The sequence below is a fragment of the Spermophilus citellus genome (assembly GCF_964194105.1).
Source record: "Spermophilus citellus genome assembly, chromosome: 5".
In the NCBI taxonomy this organism is placed as follows: domain Eukaryota; kingdom Metazoa; phylum Chordata; class Mammalia; order Rodentia; family Sciuridae; genus Spermophilus; species Spermophilus citellus.
Genome location: NC_138186.1, coordinates 9,439,633 through 9,458,741, shown reverse-complemented (window position 1 = coordinate 9,458,741; position 19,109 = coordinate 9,439,633). Strand labels below are relative to the sequence as shown.

General features: G+C 52.8%; 1 protein-coding gene across 5 annotated transcripts in view; it reads left to right on the top strand.

Annotated features, from left to right (window-relative positions):
- Nucleotides 1-19,109, top strand: part of GMPR (guanosine monophosphate reductase) — a 46,303-nt gene that overhangs the window by 18,474 nt on the left and 8,720 nt on the right. For 2 of the 5 annotated variants that reach the window (XM_081294757.1, XM_081294758.1), the window contains 4 exons: nt 3,093-3,174; nt 5,582-5,688; nt 13,240-13,282; nt 16,409-16,568. In XM_081294757.1, coding sequence (XP_081150883.1) covers nt 3,093-3,174; nt 5,582-5,688; nt 13,240-13,282; nt 16,409-16,568 — 392 coding nt within the window. The other 3 variants (XR_014022040.1, XM_081294759.1, XM_081294760.1) reach the window with 3 other exon arrangements.

Genomic DNA, 19,109 nt, shown 5'->3' with positions numbered 1-19,109 from the left:
ACTGAGCAGAGCTCCTGTGCCTGCTGCGAGGAGCCCCATAGTGCATCTTCCGTCCTGGCTGCCAGGAGAGGAGCGGCCTGATGTGCAGCTGCGTGCAGACACCGGCACCCTGAGTGCTGACGGCCTGTATCCGCCGTGCCAGGAGGTGTCCCTGCCAAGATAAGGCCAGCTCCTCACTTAATCTCCCCGGCCAGCCCCTCCCCGCTCCGCTGCCTCACACCAGGCCCAGACCAGAGGCCAGGGACGTCACCAGAGCCCAACTGCTGTGTCACTGTTCTCATTTCTGCTCTGGTCTTGTCCTCTGTTCCCTGGTTTTGCTCTTCTTGGTTTCAAATTTGAGTAGACGGCTTTGCCCGTCTGTCCGTACAACCCCCTGGTCCCCTCCTGGTCCCTGGTGTTCGACTGTTATGCTGTGGCTCACACTAGAGGCACTTCATGGTCATTTTGGGTTTTTCCACTTGGCCTCAGTGACGGTGTCCTGACCACAGAGCCACGTGGTGGCTGAGCAGAGTGGAAGCTCCTGGTTTCAGAACCAGGGCCGGCCTTCCTCACCTGTGTGAACTCACTGCCTTACCTGGCGGGACCGGGTCCGTCTATTGTGAGCTGAGTTATTTTGCCTGAAGAAGGAAATAAAATGGTCTGTAGGTGGTACCTGAGTGGGGAAAAACAAATCCACGTTGAAAACACAACGGCGGCCGTTGGAGTTGCTTCCTGGAGGTGGTGTCCTAGTGAGTCACCCAGCGAGGAAGAACAGGAGCTGCAGTCTTCTCAGGCTCCTGACCACCAGAGTTCAGGCTTTTCCTTGTGCTACAGAAAACAGTTCAACCCCACTCCCAACTCCCCATTAAAAAAATATGTGCTTCTAGTATAAAATCCAGACAAGTTTAGAAGGAGAGAATTCATAGAATTCAGAAAGTCTCTTCACCCAGGCAGTTGGTTAGCACCTTGGTGTTTTGTTGTGTTTTGTTTTTTTCATATACACGTGCATCTAAAAAATATAAACAGAGTTGAGATCTTGCTTTTCCCTAAACTGTTTAAGCATTTCTCATGCCATTAAACTGTTCTTAAAAGCATCCCATGGGGCAGGGGTGTGACTCAGTGGGACAGTGCCTGCCTAGCATGAACAAGAGGCCCTGGATTGGATCTTCAGCTCTGTGCCCCAAAATAAAGAAGTCTCAACCATCACGTGAGTGGGCCATTGATTGTTGAACCATTCCCATTTTGGGGACTGCATTTGCAGTTTTGCACTGTGACACATGATAGTCTTTACAGTTAAACCTGTGTCCTCATTGATGATTTCCTTGGGAGGGGATCTTAAAAGGAGAATTACTGGGTCAAAAGATGTGTGTGTCTTCCCGTTTCTTCTCTATGGACAAATTGCTTTTGAGGAAAACTTGGACCAAAATAGACAATCCTCCAGCAGATCTCCTGCTGCTGAGGACCTACATGAAAAGTAGAACCACGTTGGCGTTTTTACTTTGATGATTAGCGGAGTTGAGCATTTCCCCAGGTTTTGTTAGTCACTTTTTAAAAATTCCTATTAGTTCGTTCTCGTCCTTTGGTACTTGTGAGGTGTTAGCCTTTCTCCTCTCTGTTCTTGTTATGTTGGGGACGGTGCCCCTTCGACGGGATAGTGTATTTTTCTCTGCCCGGTTGGTGTTGGTTGCTGGAGCTGTTGCATGTGTGCATTTCATTTCTACACGGGCAGCTTTTTGTTTTCCCTTTGACGTTTTGCAGGTACTCAGGGGTTCCTTGCAGCTGTCCTTCAACTCTGACCCCCTCTAGTCCTCCTGTAACCCCCCCCCCCCCCGTTGTCAGCTGCTGTTTATAGTTAAGTAGCTTTGTGCCCACCTCACCACCTTCTTCTAGCAACTTTTTTAGTCAGTTTGTCTAAGTTAAAAAAATAAAATCCCCCCCCCCCCCCCCCCCGCCGAGAATCAATTCAGTGAAGAGACCCTTCGGTGTCCATGTGAGTAGATGGGACAGGGGTGAACTTTGTAAAATAGGTCTTTGCGCAGTCATGAAAACTCAGCTGGGCATCTTGCCCAGGATCCTGTGTGCCAGCTGAAGGATCCACAGGGCAAGGAGTTGTAATATAAAGGGCTATTTTTGTGCTCCCGGACTCCTGCAGTGAAAGAAGTTGAACTATTTCCAAACCAGATGCATCCTCCTAGTTGATAGATTCTGCTATTTCCTGGCTTGTGTGTTTATTTTTAGGGCCGGAGCTTCGTGCTTGGTAAACGGAGCACATGCCAGTGCTATGTGATCCATAAGGACTGATCTGTCCTTCCATATCCAGAGGGGAACCCCAACCCTGGGGCAAGGACACGCAGGGGATTTCTCAACTATGAGAAGATGGGGAATTTTCGAGTCCTGACTCTCTGGAGTTCATGGAGATTCTTCAGAGATTTGGCAAACTCTGAAGCATTGTCTCTCCCCCCAATCTCCCCACCTGGAACCCAGGGCCTCATACATGCAAGTCAAACTACTGAGCTTCAGTCCCAACTCTTTTTTTAAAGTTTATTTTGAGACAGGGTCTCACTAAGCTCAGGTTGGTCTCCGACTTGCGATCCTCCTGCCTCAGCCTCCAGAGTTGCTGGGATCATAGGCGTACACCTCTACACACGGCTTCTCTGAAGTATTTTAGGCACCTCAATAAGAATTTCAGTCAGTTTGAATGTGTTTCGTGGCTTATTTTATGTGTTTGAAAGTTTTTGCTTTGTTTATTGCTGACGTGTTTAGAATATTCCTGACCCAGACACCCTCCGATCTCTTCTGGTTCTGAATAATCTAGTTTAGGCCCTTCTCATGCATCAGTGATCCCTGGCAGCTTCTTCAGGAGTGGTTTCCAGGTAATGAATACGGGAAACCTTTTTCTGGGTAATGAAAGGAACCAAAGGAAGATCTCAGCCCACCAATTTCAGACTTGAACAGACTCAGGAACCGGGACCAGTGTTTGCTTTTTCCTTTTGTCCCCCAGTGGTGGCCTGGTGATCACGGGCCACGAACATCCCATGCTCAGGTGTGGGGCTCCTCATTCACCTCCCCCGGGGGAGTCCTCACTGTTGTGAGCCGTGTTCCTTCTGTCCCAGGCAGGGAACGTGGTGACAGGAGAGATGGTGGAGGAGCTCATTCTCTCGGGAGCAGATATCATTAAAGTGGGAGTTGGGCCAGGTAAGTCCTTGAAGCCCCTGGAGGGTGTCTGTGGGGAGGATCGGGCCTGGGGCTTGGGGGCCCTGGGCATGACCAGATGGGAACACAGGAACAACTCACCCACGGGTTCAAAGCCTATCTCTTCTGGAAGCATCATTGAGCTTCCAGACAGAGCTCCTGAGAAGAGAGGTCCTTGAGTTCATTGTGACGCCTCCAGACGGCGTTGAGAGGAGCAGAGATGAAGTTGGAATAGGGGGTCCTGGCTCCAGAGCATCCATGTGGAAGAGAGGATGGCAGAGTTCATTAACAAGCTGAGTGCTCTGAAGAGGAAGGGAGGACGGAGAGGAGGAAGGGAGGACGGAGAGGACAGTTAATGCACAAGGATGGCTCATAAGTAGGAATGTTTGAAGAGCCCCAAACATTGCAGATCGGCGTGTGGCTGTGAATCCACATTTGAACGTGACCTGTGACCAGGCACGTATCACTGTTGGCTCCTCACCTGGCAGCCGGCAGGCAAGATTTCGCCCATTTCCTCTTTGGGCCTTCTCTGCTAGGACCACCCGTTGGCATCTTGAACGGAGGAGAGAGGTGGAGGCCTTCGGTCCTTATGCTGGGTGGCACCGTGGTTTCTTGGGTCCACTGGTGTCTGCCCTCCCGTGTGCCGTGCTGGAGGCTGAATCCACTGCTGTGTTGGTGACGAGTTCCCTGTATGTCTGTTATTAATCAGATGCTAACATTAGAGAGCAGGAAAGAAGACGTACATTTTCATATTGGGACTAAAAAAACAGCAAAGATGTTTAAAAGCACCTCCCACCCAAGAGACACCATGATAAAAGGAAGTGGACCATAAGCCAACGAGAGGAGTCTGTGGAGGGTACGGCTGGAGGCCAGGACTCCGGTGGGTTGTGACTTGGCCTGGTGCAGAGGGGAGGGTTCGAGGGACCAGGACATGGAGGAAAAGAGGAACAACAGCCCTGTGGACCTATAGAATAACCAGCCTTAGACCTCACAGGTAGGTCTTCAGTTCGACTATTCCAGTGTCTCAGAGTGTGGTTGCCATCACGGGGTGGGGGGGGGGAGTCAATGCTCTGAGCAGGAGGAATGGTATCTCTGGTCTGCCATTACGCTGGCCCCAGAGCACCCCAGATGGACATCCAGGAGCAGCTACGTGGGTGGCGGAGCAGTGGAGACGGGGACGTGGGTGACACACTCATTCCTGGCCTGTGCATCCTCTCAGTGGCTATTTATAGTGCCCTTATTATGTACCAGGCTCTCTTCTCAGCGTGGGATAGACAGCAGTGTGAATATCCACTGGGTTTACCACCCGGCAGAGAAAAACAGATCCTCAACGCGCTTGCACAAATAATTATTTAAATGCCGCTGCTTGGAAGAAATCCTGCGGTGAACAAGTTCCCTGGGGCTCTGACATTTAAGATGAAGCCTGAAGATGAGAAAGCCTTGCCTGGAGAGGGGGTGGTGCAGAGGGGGGTGTACAGAGAATCCCTAAGGGGGGGAGAAACTTGCCCCCTCTGTCAGAGGGACTGAGTCTGGGGTAAGTAGCAGCTAGAGATGAGGTGAGCCAGGAGGGTCGCAGGTGGAGCTGGATCTAGCTGATCTGGGTACAGCGTGAAGGGGTGCTCACTTGTTGGGAGGGACATAGGGAAAGACACCTGTTCCCCAGACCTGACGGAGAATACAGCCTGGACAGGGCTTGATGGTAGGAGAGGTGGGGGAGGAAGGTGGGCAGCGGAGCTGATGTAGGCGCCAGACGGAAGCTGACTCAAGGTCAGGCTGGAGACCTTGGAGACTTGGGGCAGTGCGGCTCAGGTGGGAGGTGGACGGCGAGATGGTAAAGGGTCTCAGGGAGGCAGAGCTGAGGGAGAGTGAGGGGTACCACTGTCCTGGCCCCCCTTCCTCTGGGCCTCCTGCAGGCCAGACCAGGCCAAGCTGTTTTTTCCTTGTGCCATCTGACCCAGGTCCCAACCTGCGAGGCGTGTGCTTTTATGTTTCTGTCACAGGTGTGCAGGGACTTCTGAGGCTTGGGGAGGTTAGGAGATTAACAGAGGTTTGGGGTTCAGGGTGCAGAGGCTGTGGGAGGACTCTGGGAGGTCCTTTGAGACAGGAAGGGGTAGGAGGAGAGTGGACTGAGGGAGGTCGGTGCTCAGCCACACGGGGGAGAGCAAGGGGAGGGCGACATCCTGAACATCGGTGGTGACAGTGACAAGGGCCACAGGGCATGCATGGGCAGGTGGGGTGGCGCATGGCCACCTCTGTTGCACTGGTCAGTCAGCCCCTCCCTCCCAAGCATGCACCCCCTGCAGAGGGCAGTCCACCTCCTAGGGCAGGTGGTGGGAAGGTGAGGGGGTGCGTTTCGTTCATGTGCTGCTCACGTGTAACCTCTCCTTGGGGTCCCCCCCTTCCTCCGCAGGTTCCGTGTGCACCACCCGCACCAAGACCGGGGTGGGCTACCCGCAGCTGAGTGCAGTGATCGAGTGTGCGGACTCCGCCCACGGCCTCAAGGGGCACATCATCTCTGTGAGTCTCTGGCGAGGCTGGGGTTGGGGCTGAAGCATGTTGAGACTGCAGGGGGACCCTGACCCTGACCCTGAGGGAGCTGGCTGCCTTACGGGGCCCTATGGTTACATCAGTGACCTTCAGCAGAGACAGACCTGGCTGCCCGCGTATTCTGCAGTGGCCACCAGCTTAAGTCACTAAGGAGGTGGGGGGGGGGCGTGATGGGGATGGCAGGCAGCCTTGAGGACGCAGGGGCATGTGGTCCTTTGCTAGGGATGTTTTTTAACAAAGTGTCACAGACTCAAACAATGACCTTTCGTGTCTCCCAGTTCTAGAGGCTAGAAGTTCCCCAGATCAAGGTGTGGGCTGAGCACCGAAAGCTCCATCCTCATCCCGGATGCCCATTTAGTAATGAGGATGCAGTTTTGAGGAGAAGGAGAAAGAAGATTTGTGGCTTTGCTAGCAAAGGAGAACCACAGGGGACTCCTGTTCCAGTTGCTTAGGGCCTCACTTTTGCTGAGGCTGGCTTTGAACTCGTGATCCTCCTGCCTCAGCCTCCCGAGCTGCTGGGATACCAGGCGTGCACCTCTCCCAGTGCTTCACATCAGGTGTTCCCTGGTTGTGATTCACTTGTTAATTTGATCTTCTGGTGCCACCCCTGAAGTCTGCCTTACTGGATTCCTGTGGTGGCAGGTGCTGTAAGACGCATGGCTCTGCCTAGGTTGGGAATAAGGTCACCCTGTTCTGCCCCAGGTTAGGGAGGGGGGGATAGAAAGCACACAGATGGGCCTGAGTGCAGAGCAGCAGGGGCTGTATTCAAGGCACCAGGTGGACCACTGTTAACTGTCACTCGGTGTCCTTGGCTTCTGGCAGCCCAGCTCCAGTGTCCATGTGGCCCTTTCCCTGGGTGCCTCTGTCCATTCCTCCTTTTTATCAGGAGACGGATCCTTTTGGCCTAGGGACCACCCTGCTCCAAAACGACCTTGGCTTCACTAAATGCCTCTTCAGTGACCCAGTGTCCAAATAAGGTCACATTCTAGGGGTTAGGATGGCAACGTGACTCTTGAGGGGGATGCGGTTTGACTCCCAACAGGCTACAGCATGCATGGTGTGGGCTTCCTAGAGTGAGTGGTAGGAAGGGCTGAGGGCAGGCTTCAGATGAAGGGGAGGGGAGGGCACTGAAGAGTGTAGGGACTGACTGAAAGACCTCAAAGTCACTCTATCAGAGGAGGGAGCTGGAAGTGGGCAGGAGAGGGGGCAGAAGATGAGCTTCAGGGCAGCTGTGAATGCTGTGGCCTGTTAAGGATTGGGACTTCTCCCAAGGGTGCTGGGGAGCTATTGAAGAGGTCTGAGCAGGAGAGTGCCCAGTGGATCCATGTGTCTTGCAGAAACATCCAACGAGTTGCCTGGGAAGGATGGGAAAGGGGCAAGCTGAGAAGAAGGGACAGTGTGCTTCAGGCAGGATTTGACGTGCCTTCCACTAGGGTAGTAGTGGGGCTTGGGAGCCCTCCGCAGAACCAAGGGATGTTCAGGGGAGAATTAAATAAGCCTTGGCAATGGAGCAGCCGCTTGGCAGCTGGTAGAGGAGGGGCCAGCTGCTCCTCAGGATAAGTACTGGCTGCAAGGGAAGAGGCTGGGGTTGGTCTAGGGTTCATTTTGGGGACTGTAGGTTTCAAAGTGCTCGAGGGGTGTCAGGAGGAGATCCGTTAAGGGCTGGGTTCATGGTTGGAGACCTGATCTCGGCTGATCAGAGCCAATAGCTCCTACATTGCGGGAGCCCCGGGAGTGGAAGCATGCCTGTGGGAGTGAGAGGTGAAGCCCAGGGTTGCCCTCAGGAGCCTGGGCAAGGACCGAGGAGCAGACCCAGACCAGGAGGTTGGACCACAGAGGCCCGGGGAGGGTGCCTCCGCAAGATGCTGCCAGTGGCCCCCCTGTAGACAGGCGAGAGCAGACTTCAGTGGCACATGTGGGAAGGAGGGAGTTGGGGACAGGCATTAGGTATTCCATCAGAAGCTTCTGGAGGGATGGTGCCCCTAAAGGTGACTAAGGAATAAATGCTGATTTACAGCCTGTCTTTGACTCTCGGGTACCTCATCCAGCTTCACCTGTGACGACCATTCAGCCCCCTGCAGGTAGTTTTATAAGATGAGATGCTTGGAGCAGGCCTGGTGTCAGGTCTGGTGGGTGCTGACAGAGCTGTGGCTTTCACTCTGTGGGTGTTTGGCGTGTACACAGGTGTGCGTAATCGTCTCTTACTGTCTGTGGGGATTGGTCTCATCCCTGTGGAAGCCATAGCCCATGGTGCCCAAGTCCCTGTGTAAAATTGTGTAGTATTTGCATATAACCTACACACACCCTGCCGCAGGCTATGATGACTATAGTACCTGGTACAGGTAAATACAATATGAACAGTTGTATTATTTAGGAACTAATGCCAAAAAAAAAAAAAGTCTGCACTTTCAGTACAGTTGCAGTTTTTTAAAAAATATTTTTCATCTGTGTTAGGTTGAATCTAATGGTATGGAACTCACAGATATGGAAGGCAGGCCGTGTATTTTATGTGCCTGTGCATACACATACATATCTTATAGATTGGAAGCGTGGTCTGTTTTTGGTGTTTCTATTACAGTGCTGACTTATGTCGAGTAAATTAAACCTTCAGACCTTTCACTTCTGCTGTTGCAAGGTCAAGCTCGCACATTAAATCATGGATAAGTGTTTTTTTTCTTTTATTATTTATTTTAAAGTAGAATGCATTTTTGACATATAGTACACAAACAGAGTACAACTTCTTATTCCTCTGGCTATACGAGGTTCAGAGTTACTCCAGGTGTAATCATGCATGTACATAGGGTGATAATGTCTGTCTTTTTCTACTGTCTTTCCCATCCCCAGAACCCCCACCCCCCTCCCCTCACTCCCCTCTACACAAACCAAAGTTCCTTCATTCTTCCCTACCCGTTCACCCCACTATGGATCAGCATCCACTTATCAGAGAAAACATTCAGCTTTTGTTTTTTTGGGGGGGGATTGGCTTATTTCACTTTGCATGATATTCTCTAGTCCCATCAATTTACATGCAAATGCCATAATTTCATTCTTCTTTAAGGCTAACTAATATTCCATTGTGTATATATATATGTACCACAGTTTCTTTGTCCATTCATCTGTTGAAGGGCACCTAGGTTGGTTCCATAGTCTAACTATTGTGAATTAAGCTGCTATAAACATTGATGTGGCTGTGTCACTATAGTATGCTGATTTTAGGTCCTTTGACTGTAGACTGAGGAGTGGGATAGCTGGGTCAAACGGTGGATCCATTCCAAGTTTTCTGAGGTATCTCCAAACTGCTTTCCATAGTGGTTGTCCCAATTTGCAGTCCCATGATAGGTGATTTTTAAAAAATGAGAATTTATGTGGTCATCTCTGTGGAAGGCTTCCTCATTGATTTTGTCTTAGCCTCAGTGCTTGCTGAGGTCTAGGTCTGGCTTTTCATCCTGGTCTCAAGGTGCTATTACTCTGTCAGAACCCCTCTGTGCTTGGGTCTCATTTGAGTCTTACCACAGCTCAGGAGCCCCTCCGGCCCCGCCTCAGCTAAGCCACACGCTAGGCTCCAAGCCCTGGGCTCTCAGTGTAGTGTGGGTTGCCTGGGCTCCTTCTCCTTCCTCATCCAGTTTCTTCATCTCTCTACCCATTCATCCAGTGAATATTTATTGAGCACCTACTGGGTGCTAGAAACTAGAATAAATGACCAACATTTTATTGGTGAATGCAGAGTTCTAAAGTTGTCCACTCATCTTTTTCCCCAGTGAAGATATAGCACTCATTCATTGAACACCTGGTGTGGAAAAGACTGAGGTAGACCCCAAGTCTACATTTGCTGAGTCAGGGCACTTGTCATGGAAGCCACCAAGCAGCACTCCCATGCTCCAGTCTGCCAGTGGGTCTCAGATGCTTGCTTCAGTGTCATCTGGGCTGGCTGCATGAAGACCACCAGAGAACTTTTATAAGGATGTCACCGGACCCCATTCTAGAGAATTAGGCTCTTTAGTCTTGGACCCCAGAGCCTCATGTGTTGTGAGTTGCAAGTCCCTATTATGTGATCATGCTCACTTTCAAGAGTCTTAATCAGAACCTGGGCCCCATGTCATGTATTCCTCGAATGACCACCATTTCCAAGAGTGGAAGTCCAGTGGATGAAGTCTGACGCTGAGCTTCTTCTGAGACACCACACTTGATGTCCTTCTGGAAACTCCAGACTTGCTCAGTTCACAGGACTGTTTGAGCAGGTTGGGGTGGGGGTCCTGGAGGCTCTCTGGGTACCCCAGCCGACTCCGGTGGACATCACCTAAGCTTCTCTGCGCAGCATGACCCAGTGGGTAACTCTGTGGTGCCCAGACCAGCAGTGTTGGCATCAACTAACGGCTCGTCAGATTTCTTGGGTCCCCCTCTAGGCCTGACCTACTGAGTCAGGCAGTGAGGCCCGAGCTTCTGTATGAACACAGCCTCTGGGTTGTTCTGATGTGTCCTGAGGTTTGGCTTACTTAGGGGAAACTCGGCCTTGCTGGCTGGATTCTAGGGCCAGCTTTCATGTGCTGACGTCAGTAGGGGGCGCTGATGGCCCCGGCCTGTGGGCTCCTGCAGTGGGAAGGTGACCCTTAGGAACCTACCTGAGTGCTTCCAAGGCATTCATTTTTCCAGAATTGGTGGGAGTTCCTCGATGGGGTCAGGAGTGCAGTTTGCAGCCAGGAGACCAGATGCAGTTCACAGCTGCCACAGGAGTGGACCCTGCACTGGCTCCCCAGTTGCCACCAGCTGCACATGCCCAGGCTCACAGCAGCTGCTGCTCCCACCTGCCTGGTGTCACGCAGCCTCACAAGATGGCTTCTCCCAATTGCCAAGAGTCTGGAACCTGCAGCGAACCCAGCAGATGTTTGGAGCCTGTCACTGTGTCCAGTGTCCTTCCAGCTGTCTCCTTGCACACATTCATTACTGAATGAGCACATCTGTGCTGTTGCAGTTCCCAGGAAGCCCCATCAGAGGGGGCCAACAGGAGGGGCTGGAGCTGGGTTTCTATTTATCATGGCCCCTGTAGGCTTCAGGGGGCAGAGTGTGGGAAAATTCAAGACACCCCCACGCAGGCAAAGATTAAGGAATGAACAGTTCATTTCTTCTTGTCACACTGTGATTTAGAAAGACCTACTCATTAAATCTTTTTTTTAAGGCCTTGAAAAATCCCCCCAATATACTCAATCTAGGAAAAGCTAGAAATGTAAATAAACGTTAAAAAATAAGGATCAGAACCCACCCACCCCCCAGAAAATATCAGAAATGCTGTCATAAGACAGCTGCTGGTTCTAATCTTATGTTTCCATTTTTATAGCTATGTGGCCTTAGGAGAGTCACTCAGTCTTTCTGAGTCTCATATTTGCCCTAACTTAGAAAATGCTGACTCCACTTTCTGGGGATTGAACCCAGAGGTGCTGAGCCACTGAGCCACATCCGCAGCCCTTCCTTCCTTCCTTCCTTCCTTCCTTCCTTCCTTCCCTCCCTCCCTCCCTCCCTCCCTCCCTCCCTCCTTCCTTCCTTCCTTCCTTCCTTCCTTCCTTAATATTTTGTGACAGAGTCTCACTAAGTTGCTTTAGGGCCTTGCTCAGTTGCTGAGTCTGGTCTTGAATTTGCCATCTTCCTGCCTCAGCCTCCCCAGCTGCTAGGATTATAGACATGCTCCACCACACCCAGTTTTTAGAAAACTCTCCAGCAGTTGCAACTCTGTGAAGGTAAATGTGTGTGTTAGATTTCACAGGGTGCCCTGCTGCCCCATCCCCTGGGAACATGAAAGGATGCTTTGCTTGGCAGAGGGGCACAGACTGCTTTGTCTTAAGGCTTCATGTCAAGATGGATTGCATGTGGTTAACTGCAGACCGGCTTGTTTGGGGGCACCTTATAGATGCATACACATAATGGGGGCAGGTGACGCCATAACCGGTTTCCTCTCTGCGGCACAGTATGCAGTCAAGTTGACTGTGGCCTTCTTGGCTCATCCCGGGAAGAGGGGCTGGTTTTTTTATGCTCCCAATAATGTGGGACATCTGCATCAGGCCTCATCACTGACCACAGCTGGGGGTTTTCAGGAGCCCCCACGAGATACCCTGTTTCCCAGTCAGAATTTCCGAGACCTATTCTGATGGGAGCTTGAGTTTATTTTGTTCATTTGAGGTTATGGTTTGAAACCCGGTGGTGCAGAGCTGGTTTTGAGAAAGCTCTAGAAAGTGAACTGGCGGGTTGAAGTGAATGTGGCAGGCAGGTTGAGGTTGTACCTGTGGGGCTGGAAGCGGTGACAGGTGTCTGGAACCACAGCCCCTGCCTCACAGGGAGGGCTGGGGCCAGACACCTTGAGTGCAGAGACTGTTGCTGAACTGGTGGTGCCTCTGTGCCCTGTGGCCCTCTGGGGTCAGGGAGGCTACACAGGGAAGAGTTGAGGGAAGAGTTGGTGGCACCCTCACACCTCCCTCCCATCAGGTCAGGACTTGGGGACAGTGACACATGGAGCCGCACTCCAGCTCTCAGAGCGGCAGGCCTAATGAGCCATAGCAGAGCCAGAGTCCCCGAGGCCTGTGTCCTCAGATCCAGATCCTTGCAAAGTGGTCCATCCCAGTTCTCCATTGATCCTGGTGCCATACTCCTGCAGATTGTCACCCAGGGCAGCACCAAGTGGCCTGTGTTCTGTGTTCCTGGGAACAGGTGGCCCCTCAGGGGCCTCGGTGTTTCTCCTAGGCCCGCAGTGACCTTTGGACTGTGTCACTGGTGTGCTGCTTCTCCCCTCCTGCCTGAGCTTCGTGGCTGTCCCTGCCTGTCTGGCTGCCGCTCCATGGTACTGCTGTCTCCCTTCTCCTCCCCAGACTCACCCAGGCCACACTGGGAGGAGCAGGCAGCAGCCTGGGCCTTTAGGGTCTTCTTTGTAAGGAAACTCAGTGAGCTCTGCTGCATGCTGGGGACTTTGTACCCTGTGGCTGGGCTGGAGACAACCCCCAGAGCCCAAGGTAACCGTGTCCCTCTGGGACTAACCAGCCCCACACCTGTGCTCTGTGCAGGCAAAGTAGGTGTAGAGAGTGGATGTCTTGAATTTTAAGGTAACTGGGATTGGTACCGGAAGGACATGAGAGGCATGAGGTGGCTGCCGAGATAAAGGAACTAACTCCGTGTTCTTTCCATAGCTCTTAAAATAATGCAGCCCTTGAACTAAATAGATCTTGCCTTACCCCAGGCACGGAGAGAACAGTGGCTCCTGACAGACAGTGATCGGGGCTGAAGGGGTGGCTGGGGTACTACCTAAAGGGCTAGCCAGGGGCACCTGAGCCTGGGGGGGGGGCATGGGTATTTGGCAGTATGTGGCAGCTGGGGGAATGGGAGATGTGATTTTTTGGGGAGTCAGCTAGGCCAGAAAGCAACAGTTTGAGTTGTTGGTCCAGGTACCTGGCTGAGCCCGGGGGTGTGAGCTCCTCCTCATCCCAGGGAGGGGCCAGCTCCCACTGATACTCATGTCCTCTCCTTGTTCTTTTCTCTGGGAAGGACGGAGGCTGCACCTGTCCAGGAGATGTCGCCAAAGCCTTTGGTAAGGATGGCCTGGTGGGGAGGAGGGAGGTGCTCCGTGTGGCGGGGGGAACTGGGATGAAGAGGCCGAGGGGAAGTTTTTGCTGCCAGTGTTTCCGCTCCCCACGTTCCTTTCCTAGTTGGCCTAAGTCCTGGCCCTGGTCTGGTTCTGGTCTGTGGCAGAGGAAGCCAGGTGCTCAGGAAATGCATCTGGCAGTGACGTTCTGCAAGCCTGGAGTGAGTGACGCCTTGGGCTCTTGATTGAGAATACTCTGGGAACCTGGGCTCTTTTTCTTTTGTGTGGCGCTGAGGGTGGAACCCACGTCAGGCACACGCTGTACTACTGACCACACTCCAAGCCCAGGTGTGCTCTTTCACTCCACCTGAATTCCCTGGGAAGGGAGAGTCCAAGAGGCAGCTTCTCCCTGGAGGCCAAAGCTCCTGCTCCCCACTAGGGGGCAGCAGTGTCCATTGCAATTGAGGGGATGCTGCTGCAGGGCTCGGCTGTGTCCTGGGTTTTTCCTGAGAAAGCTCTAAGAGGTTGAGCACCCTGAAAGGCAGTGAAACAGGGCTGCGGAGCCCTGTGCTGATGCTGACTACTTAATCTGCCAAATGCATTCAGAAGTCAGAGCTGACTGCACAGAGGGGTGGCTCCAACTCAAGTGGGAGCTGTGGGTACCAGCAGGAGGCAGAAGCAGGGCTCCCACAGGGCCACTCCTTTCTTATGGCAGCCCCTCACAAATGTGTGTGTGTCTGTGTAAATTAGGAAATGTTTTAGGAATTTGCTTTTTGGGCTACCTGGGATTGAACCCAGGATGTTTAACCACTGAGCCACATCTCCAATCTTTTTTAGAGACAGAGTCTGAGTTGTTCAGGGCCTCACTAAGTTGCTGAGGCTGGGTTGAACTTGCAGTCCTCCTGCTTCAGCCTCCCAAGCTGCTGGGATTATAGGCGTGCACCACGGCACCTGGCTCTGTTTTGTTTTTTAAACAAAAACCCTGCTAGCTTGTCACAACAAAGCACGGGTTTGTGGTCTTCATAGCAATTTAGTAGCAACCCAAAGAATGTCACAAAAGTAGAACTTAGTCCCTTTCTCATCACAGCTCTCAGCTGCAGGAGGACTATATAGAGCCCCGACCTCCTCCAGCAGCCGGCATATTGGCCTGAGGTGAATGACCAGGGCGGGACAGACTGGGCCCTTCACTAACCATGGCCCTCAGGCCTTGTTGTAAGGACCTGCAGCCAAGGACATTCTTGGTACCGATGGGCGTTCCATCTCAGGCTCCCTTCGCATCCCCCCCATGTGCTCTCTGCAGAGCCAGAGCTGAACAGACCTTGAAGTGACGGTTGGTCACAAAGGTGCCTGGTAGATACCAGCCCCAGCCCTTCACCTCACCCTCTGCTCAGTTCCTTCCGATGTCTTTCCCTCCCCCTTCCTTCCAGGAGCGTGGCTGCCTGTGCAGAGACCGCTGGGAACATGCTGGGTGGGGAAAGCTATCAGGGTTTAGAAAATAACTGGGGCCTGCTTCGAGCAGGGCTTCAAGCAGGGCTGCTGTGTTCCTTCTGTAGACTCCTGGGGCAAAGCCATCACGAGTCTGGCCATATCCGTTACCCTCTGTCCTGTTAAAATCCTGGCAGGACTGGGGAGCCGGCCTTGGGGTTGGGGCCCTGGGGAGATCTGCACAACCGCCTGCTGTGTAGACCATTTGTGTCTTGCTGGTTGAGTGCCAGGCCTAGGGCCAGCCCTGAGAGCAGGCCATTCTGTAATAATGCCAAGAGGGACTGAAACCATGCACCCTCCAGGGTCCTCTTAAATGACTTGATGCAAGATGTCAGGGCTACTTTTCAGGCTTGCTTTCATTCCTCCTGCTGAGGGTTTTGCTTCCTTCCTCTTATTTAATACATCTGTACCCTGCTATTGTCTTGTCCTGTTCTCAATGTGAACCCTCAGTAGGACTTGCTCCCAGGAGAAGTTGTACAGTTTCTTAATGTTTCAGTCCATTTTCTGTTGCTGTAACAAAATACCCAAGGCGGAGTAGTTTATAAGGATAGGAGTTTATTTGGCTCATGGTTCAGGAGGCCTGGATGTCCAAGAATGTGCTTCTTGGTTTACAGGGAGGGCCTTCTTGGTCATAGCAGGGGGCATCACATGGTGAGAGCAAGTAAGCTGCTAGCTCAGGCCTCTCTTCTTGTAATCCATGAATATCATAAAGGGGACCCACCCTCATGACCTCATGTAATCCTAATGCCCTCCCAAAGGTCCCACCTCTGAATACCTCAACAGATGAAACTGGAGAGTGTTGCCGACACGTGAACTTTTGGGGGACACTGTCAAGCCATGGCACTGAACATTTAATGAAGGGTCCTTTGCATAGTCAACCAGGAACAGGATGAGGAATGGAACTATTTTTATATCGTCCATGTCTTTTATTCTAACTTGTATCTTCTTGATAGCTAGTCATTTCGTGTCTCCCCTGTGCCACACACTGGGGTAAACAGAGCCAACCTCAATAGCTCGGTCTCCTCTGTGGCTGCCCTGGAAATTTCATGTCATTTGGTGACGCATGTGGCATATTATCAACTCGAGGGCTAATGCTCATCCAATAGAGGGACAGGTAGTTTTATGGATTCATGCAGGGGTTTCTCTCCTCCATGCCCAGTCTTCAGTGGAGAGGTACAATCTGCTTTGAGGGCTGGTCCCCATCTCTAAGCACAGAGAACTTCAGGAGGACACCAGGTGCCTGTTGGGGACATTGCAGAGGAGTTACCCTATTGAGATTAGATGACATGCTTTCTAAGATGGTGCACGATTCTTAATGTCTATTTGCATCTAAGAGAACAGCTTCTCTGTTTGGAAGGTGTCAGTCATTAATAACCATCAGTCACGTTCCAGTACATTGGCTACAAACCTTCTGTAGGCTCCGTTTGTTTCTCCCAGTGTCTGTGCCCCCACAGGGCAGCCGGGGAGGAGGGGAGAAGGTGCGCTGGGGAGGAACTTGGACCTTCCTGGAGTCAGGGCTGGGGCCGTAACTCAGTGGCAGAGCGCTTGGGAGCATGTGGCCAGTGCTGGGGGACAGTGGCTCTTTGCAGAGTTCACCTTCTGACTTCTGCAACTCCCCACCCCCTTCTTCCCCACCTCTGTGTGTAGGAGCTGGAGCGGACTTTGTCATGCTGGGAGGGATGTTCTCTGGCCACACCGAGTGTGCAGGGGAAGTGATCGAGAGGAACGGGCAGAAACTCAAGCTCTTCTACGGGATGAGCTCCGAGACGGCCATGAAGAAGCACGCGGGGGGCGTCGCCGAGTACAGGTGGGTCCAGCCCTGGCGCCTCCCGGCCAGGCCTCCTGCCTCACCTCAGCCACAGGCCTGGCCAGCAGTGCTGTATGGAGGGACTCTGGGCAGGGCCTAGAAGGCACCTCTGGCAGCTTTTTTAAATAGAGCCCCAACTTGTATCCAGCTGGCATTTGCAGTGCAGAACAGAAGCACCTGAGACTGGGCTGGATTGTTGGGGGTGAGGGTGAGCAGGGAGCAGCCTGGAGGGGAGGCTGCCTTGGCTTTCCAATAGCGCCTTCACTGTGCAGCTCGTGGCCATAAGGCTGCAGGAATGGGGCTGAGCAGATCTCTGGCTGCCCGGGAGATGGCTGGGGGGCCAGGCCGCACCTGAAGAATGCTGCCTCACTCAGCAGCTCTTGGACGGGCGCAGGCTCTTTGGCTCTGTCACCAGGCAGCCAGCTTGCTCTTGTCTGCTGATATTTTTAAACCTGGGACCCCCTAGGCCCCGTGGCCTTTCGTCTCACCTCCTTCTTAACTGTGCGTTAAGACCCCGGCTGCCCAATAGACTGCCTCACCTCCCACCTGACCCATCCAGAGCCAATGACCAGTGACAGGCCAGTGGTCTCGAGGCCTGGGGAGGCATCAGCTGGAACAGGCGGACGGCCTTTCTCCGGGAAGCTAAAGCTTCCTTCCCTGCAGCCCATGGGGTGGGCTGGAGATTCAGATGCGTCCTGTAAGGTTCCGCCCAACTAGAGGTGGAACTGCAGAACTCCTCCAGGTTCTGGGGCCTGTTCTACCAGAGTTCTGTTCTTTGTAGGGTTCTGGTGGGCTGACTTCCATCTCCTCCCAGGCATTTTCCTCTTATGGGGCTGGGGACTCGATAAAGTACGGGAAGGCAGGTGGGCCTTCCGGGGTGGCCTCTGAGGCCCTAGCTTCTCGTGGGAGCTGGGGGAGGAGGTTGCACAGTCGGGCCTCAGTGTGAACCTGGCCCTACAGCCAAGAAGCTTACTGCTCAACCAGCTGCTGTGGCCACCAGCCTAGGCCTGTGCGGTGTCTGCCCTTTGCCCAAATGAAGTGCAGCCGTGTGGCTGAGCAGTTGCAGCTGTTTGGGGGCCTCAGACACGGCACACGCCGTGGATAGGGAAGGCTAGCGTCGGCTATGGAGCTAGGAGGAAAACCTCTGCTTGGGATTTCAGCAGGGAGCACACATCACAGAAACACCAGGAAGCAGAGTGAAATCTCCGACAAGAAAGAAGGTGCTGAAGGAATTAAATCTTACCCCACAGGAAGCCTGAGCTCTGTAGTTGAACCTGCCTCCGTCCCTTTGCAGTCTGGTGACCACAATCTTGTCACGGAGTGATTCTGACTTTGACGTCGTATTTGATTATAGCACTGCTGTTAATGGACGCTTTGCTGTTCTTTCCCAGTTATTAACCATCCCATCCTCACACTGTCCCCAGGAGGCAGGGCACCTTCATTTGACAGATGAGCAGACCTCAGCATCAACCGTGAGTGACTTGTAAAATGTGACATTAACAGTTAGTATAGAGGCAGCAACGAGAATCTGAATAATTTCCAGCCAATTCTGAAAGGTCCGGGAAGCGTCTGAAGATGGGGGGAAATCACTACAGGGGCGTGTGTGCACCTGACTGTGGTCACAGAGTGCTGAGACCTGAACCACCCTGCTAGATCACATGGGCTATCAGACTGGAGCTGTGGCATGGGTGACTCTGGTTTCCTGAGTTTGGTGACCTAACCCAGTCCCTAGGCCAGCCCTTCATCCAGCCCATGGTTTCGGTAGCTGGGTGTCACCCCAGGAGAGTCTGGCACGTTCGGCCAATAAGCAAATATCCTTTGGAAATTCTGCATAACAAGTTTCTGATCAAGACATGCTGTTTCTCCATTTCTCCCATAATAACCACCATGGAAAGCTCTAGAATGCAGGTTTAGAATCTGCCTGGCCTCAGAGGAGGGCCAGAGAAGGAGTTGGACTTCCTTCACAAGATGCCCCTGCAAGTGGGGTGGACTGTGTCACCATTCTGACTTGTGAAATCAAGCTGAGTTAGGTGGTGACCTCAGGAAGGCAGGGACAGGGGTTCTGGGACAGTGAGGTGTTGCTCACTGTTGGTGCCACTTGCCAGACTTGCGTCTGAATACTCCTCTGAAAACGTCAGCAATGGGGGCCGAAGCTCTGAAGCCACCTCACTAGGCTGGTTCTTAGCTGGGACCCGCCGTGCCCTGGCAGGAGGTGTGCTGACTTGTAAGAGCTCAGGGAGCTGAGCTGGTGCTGGGTGCCCTGGAGACGGGCTGTCAGACTGGGCTCTGGCATGGGTGGAGCTTCCCATGTGACCTAGGAGGGCCTGCCTCGTCCATTTCCATCTCCTCTTCCTGGCTGTCCAACCGTTGAGTTGGTGCTAGGTAGAGCAAAGCCCTGGGTTGGTGCAGGAGGATGTTCCAAGAGGTAACCCACCAGGTTTTTCCCCCGTGGGCGTGTGGGCACTTGGTCATTTGGAAGCTGGTGCATATGGAGAGGTGGTGTTGGTTTCTGTGGGGCAGAGTGCAGGCTGCTAACATTGC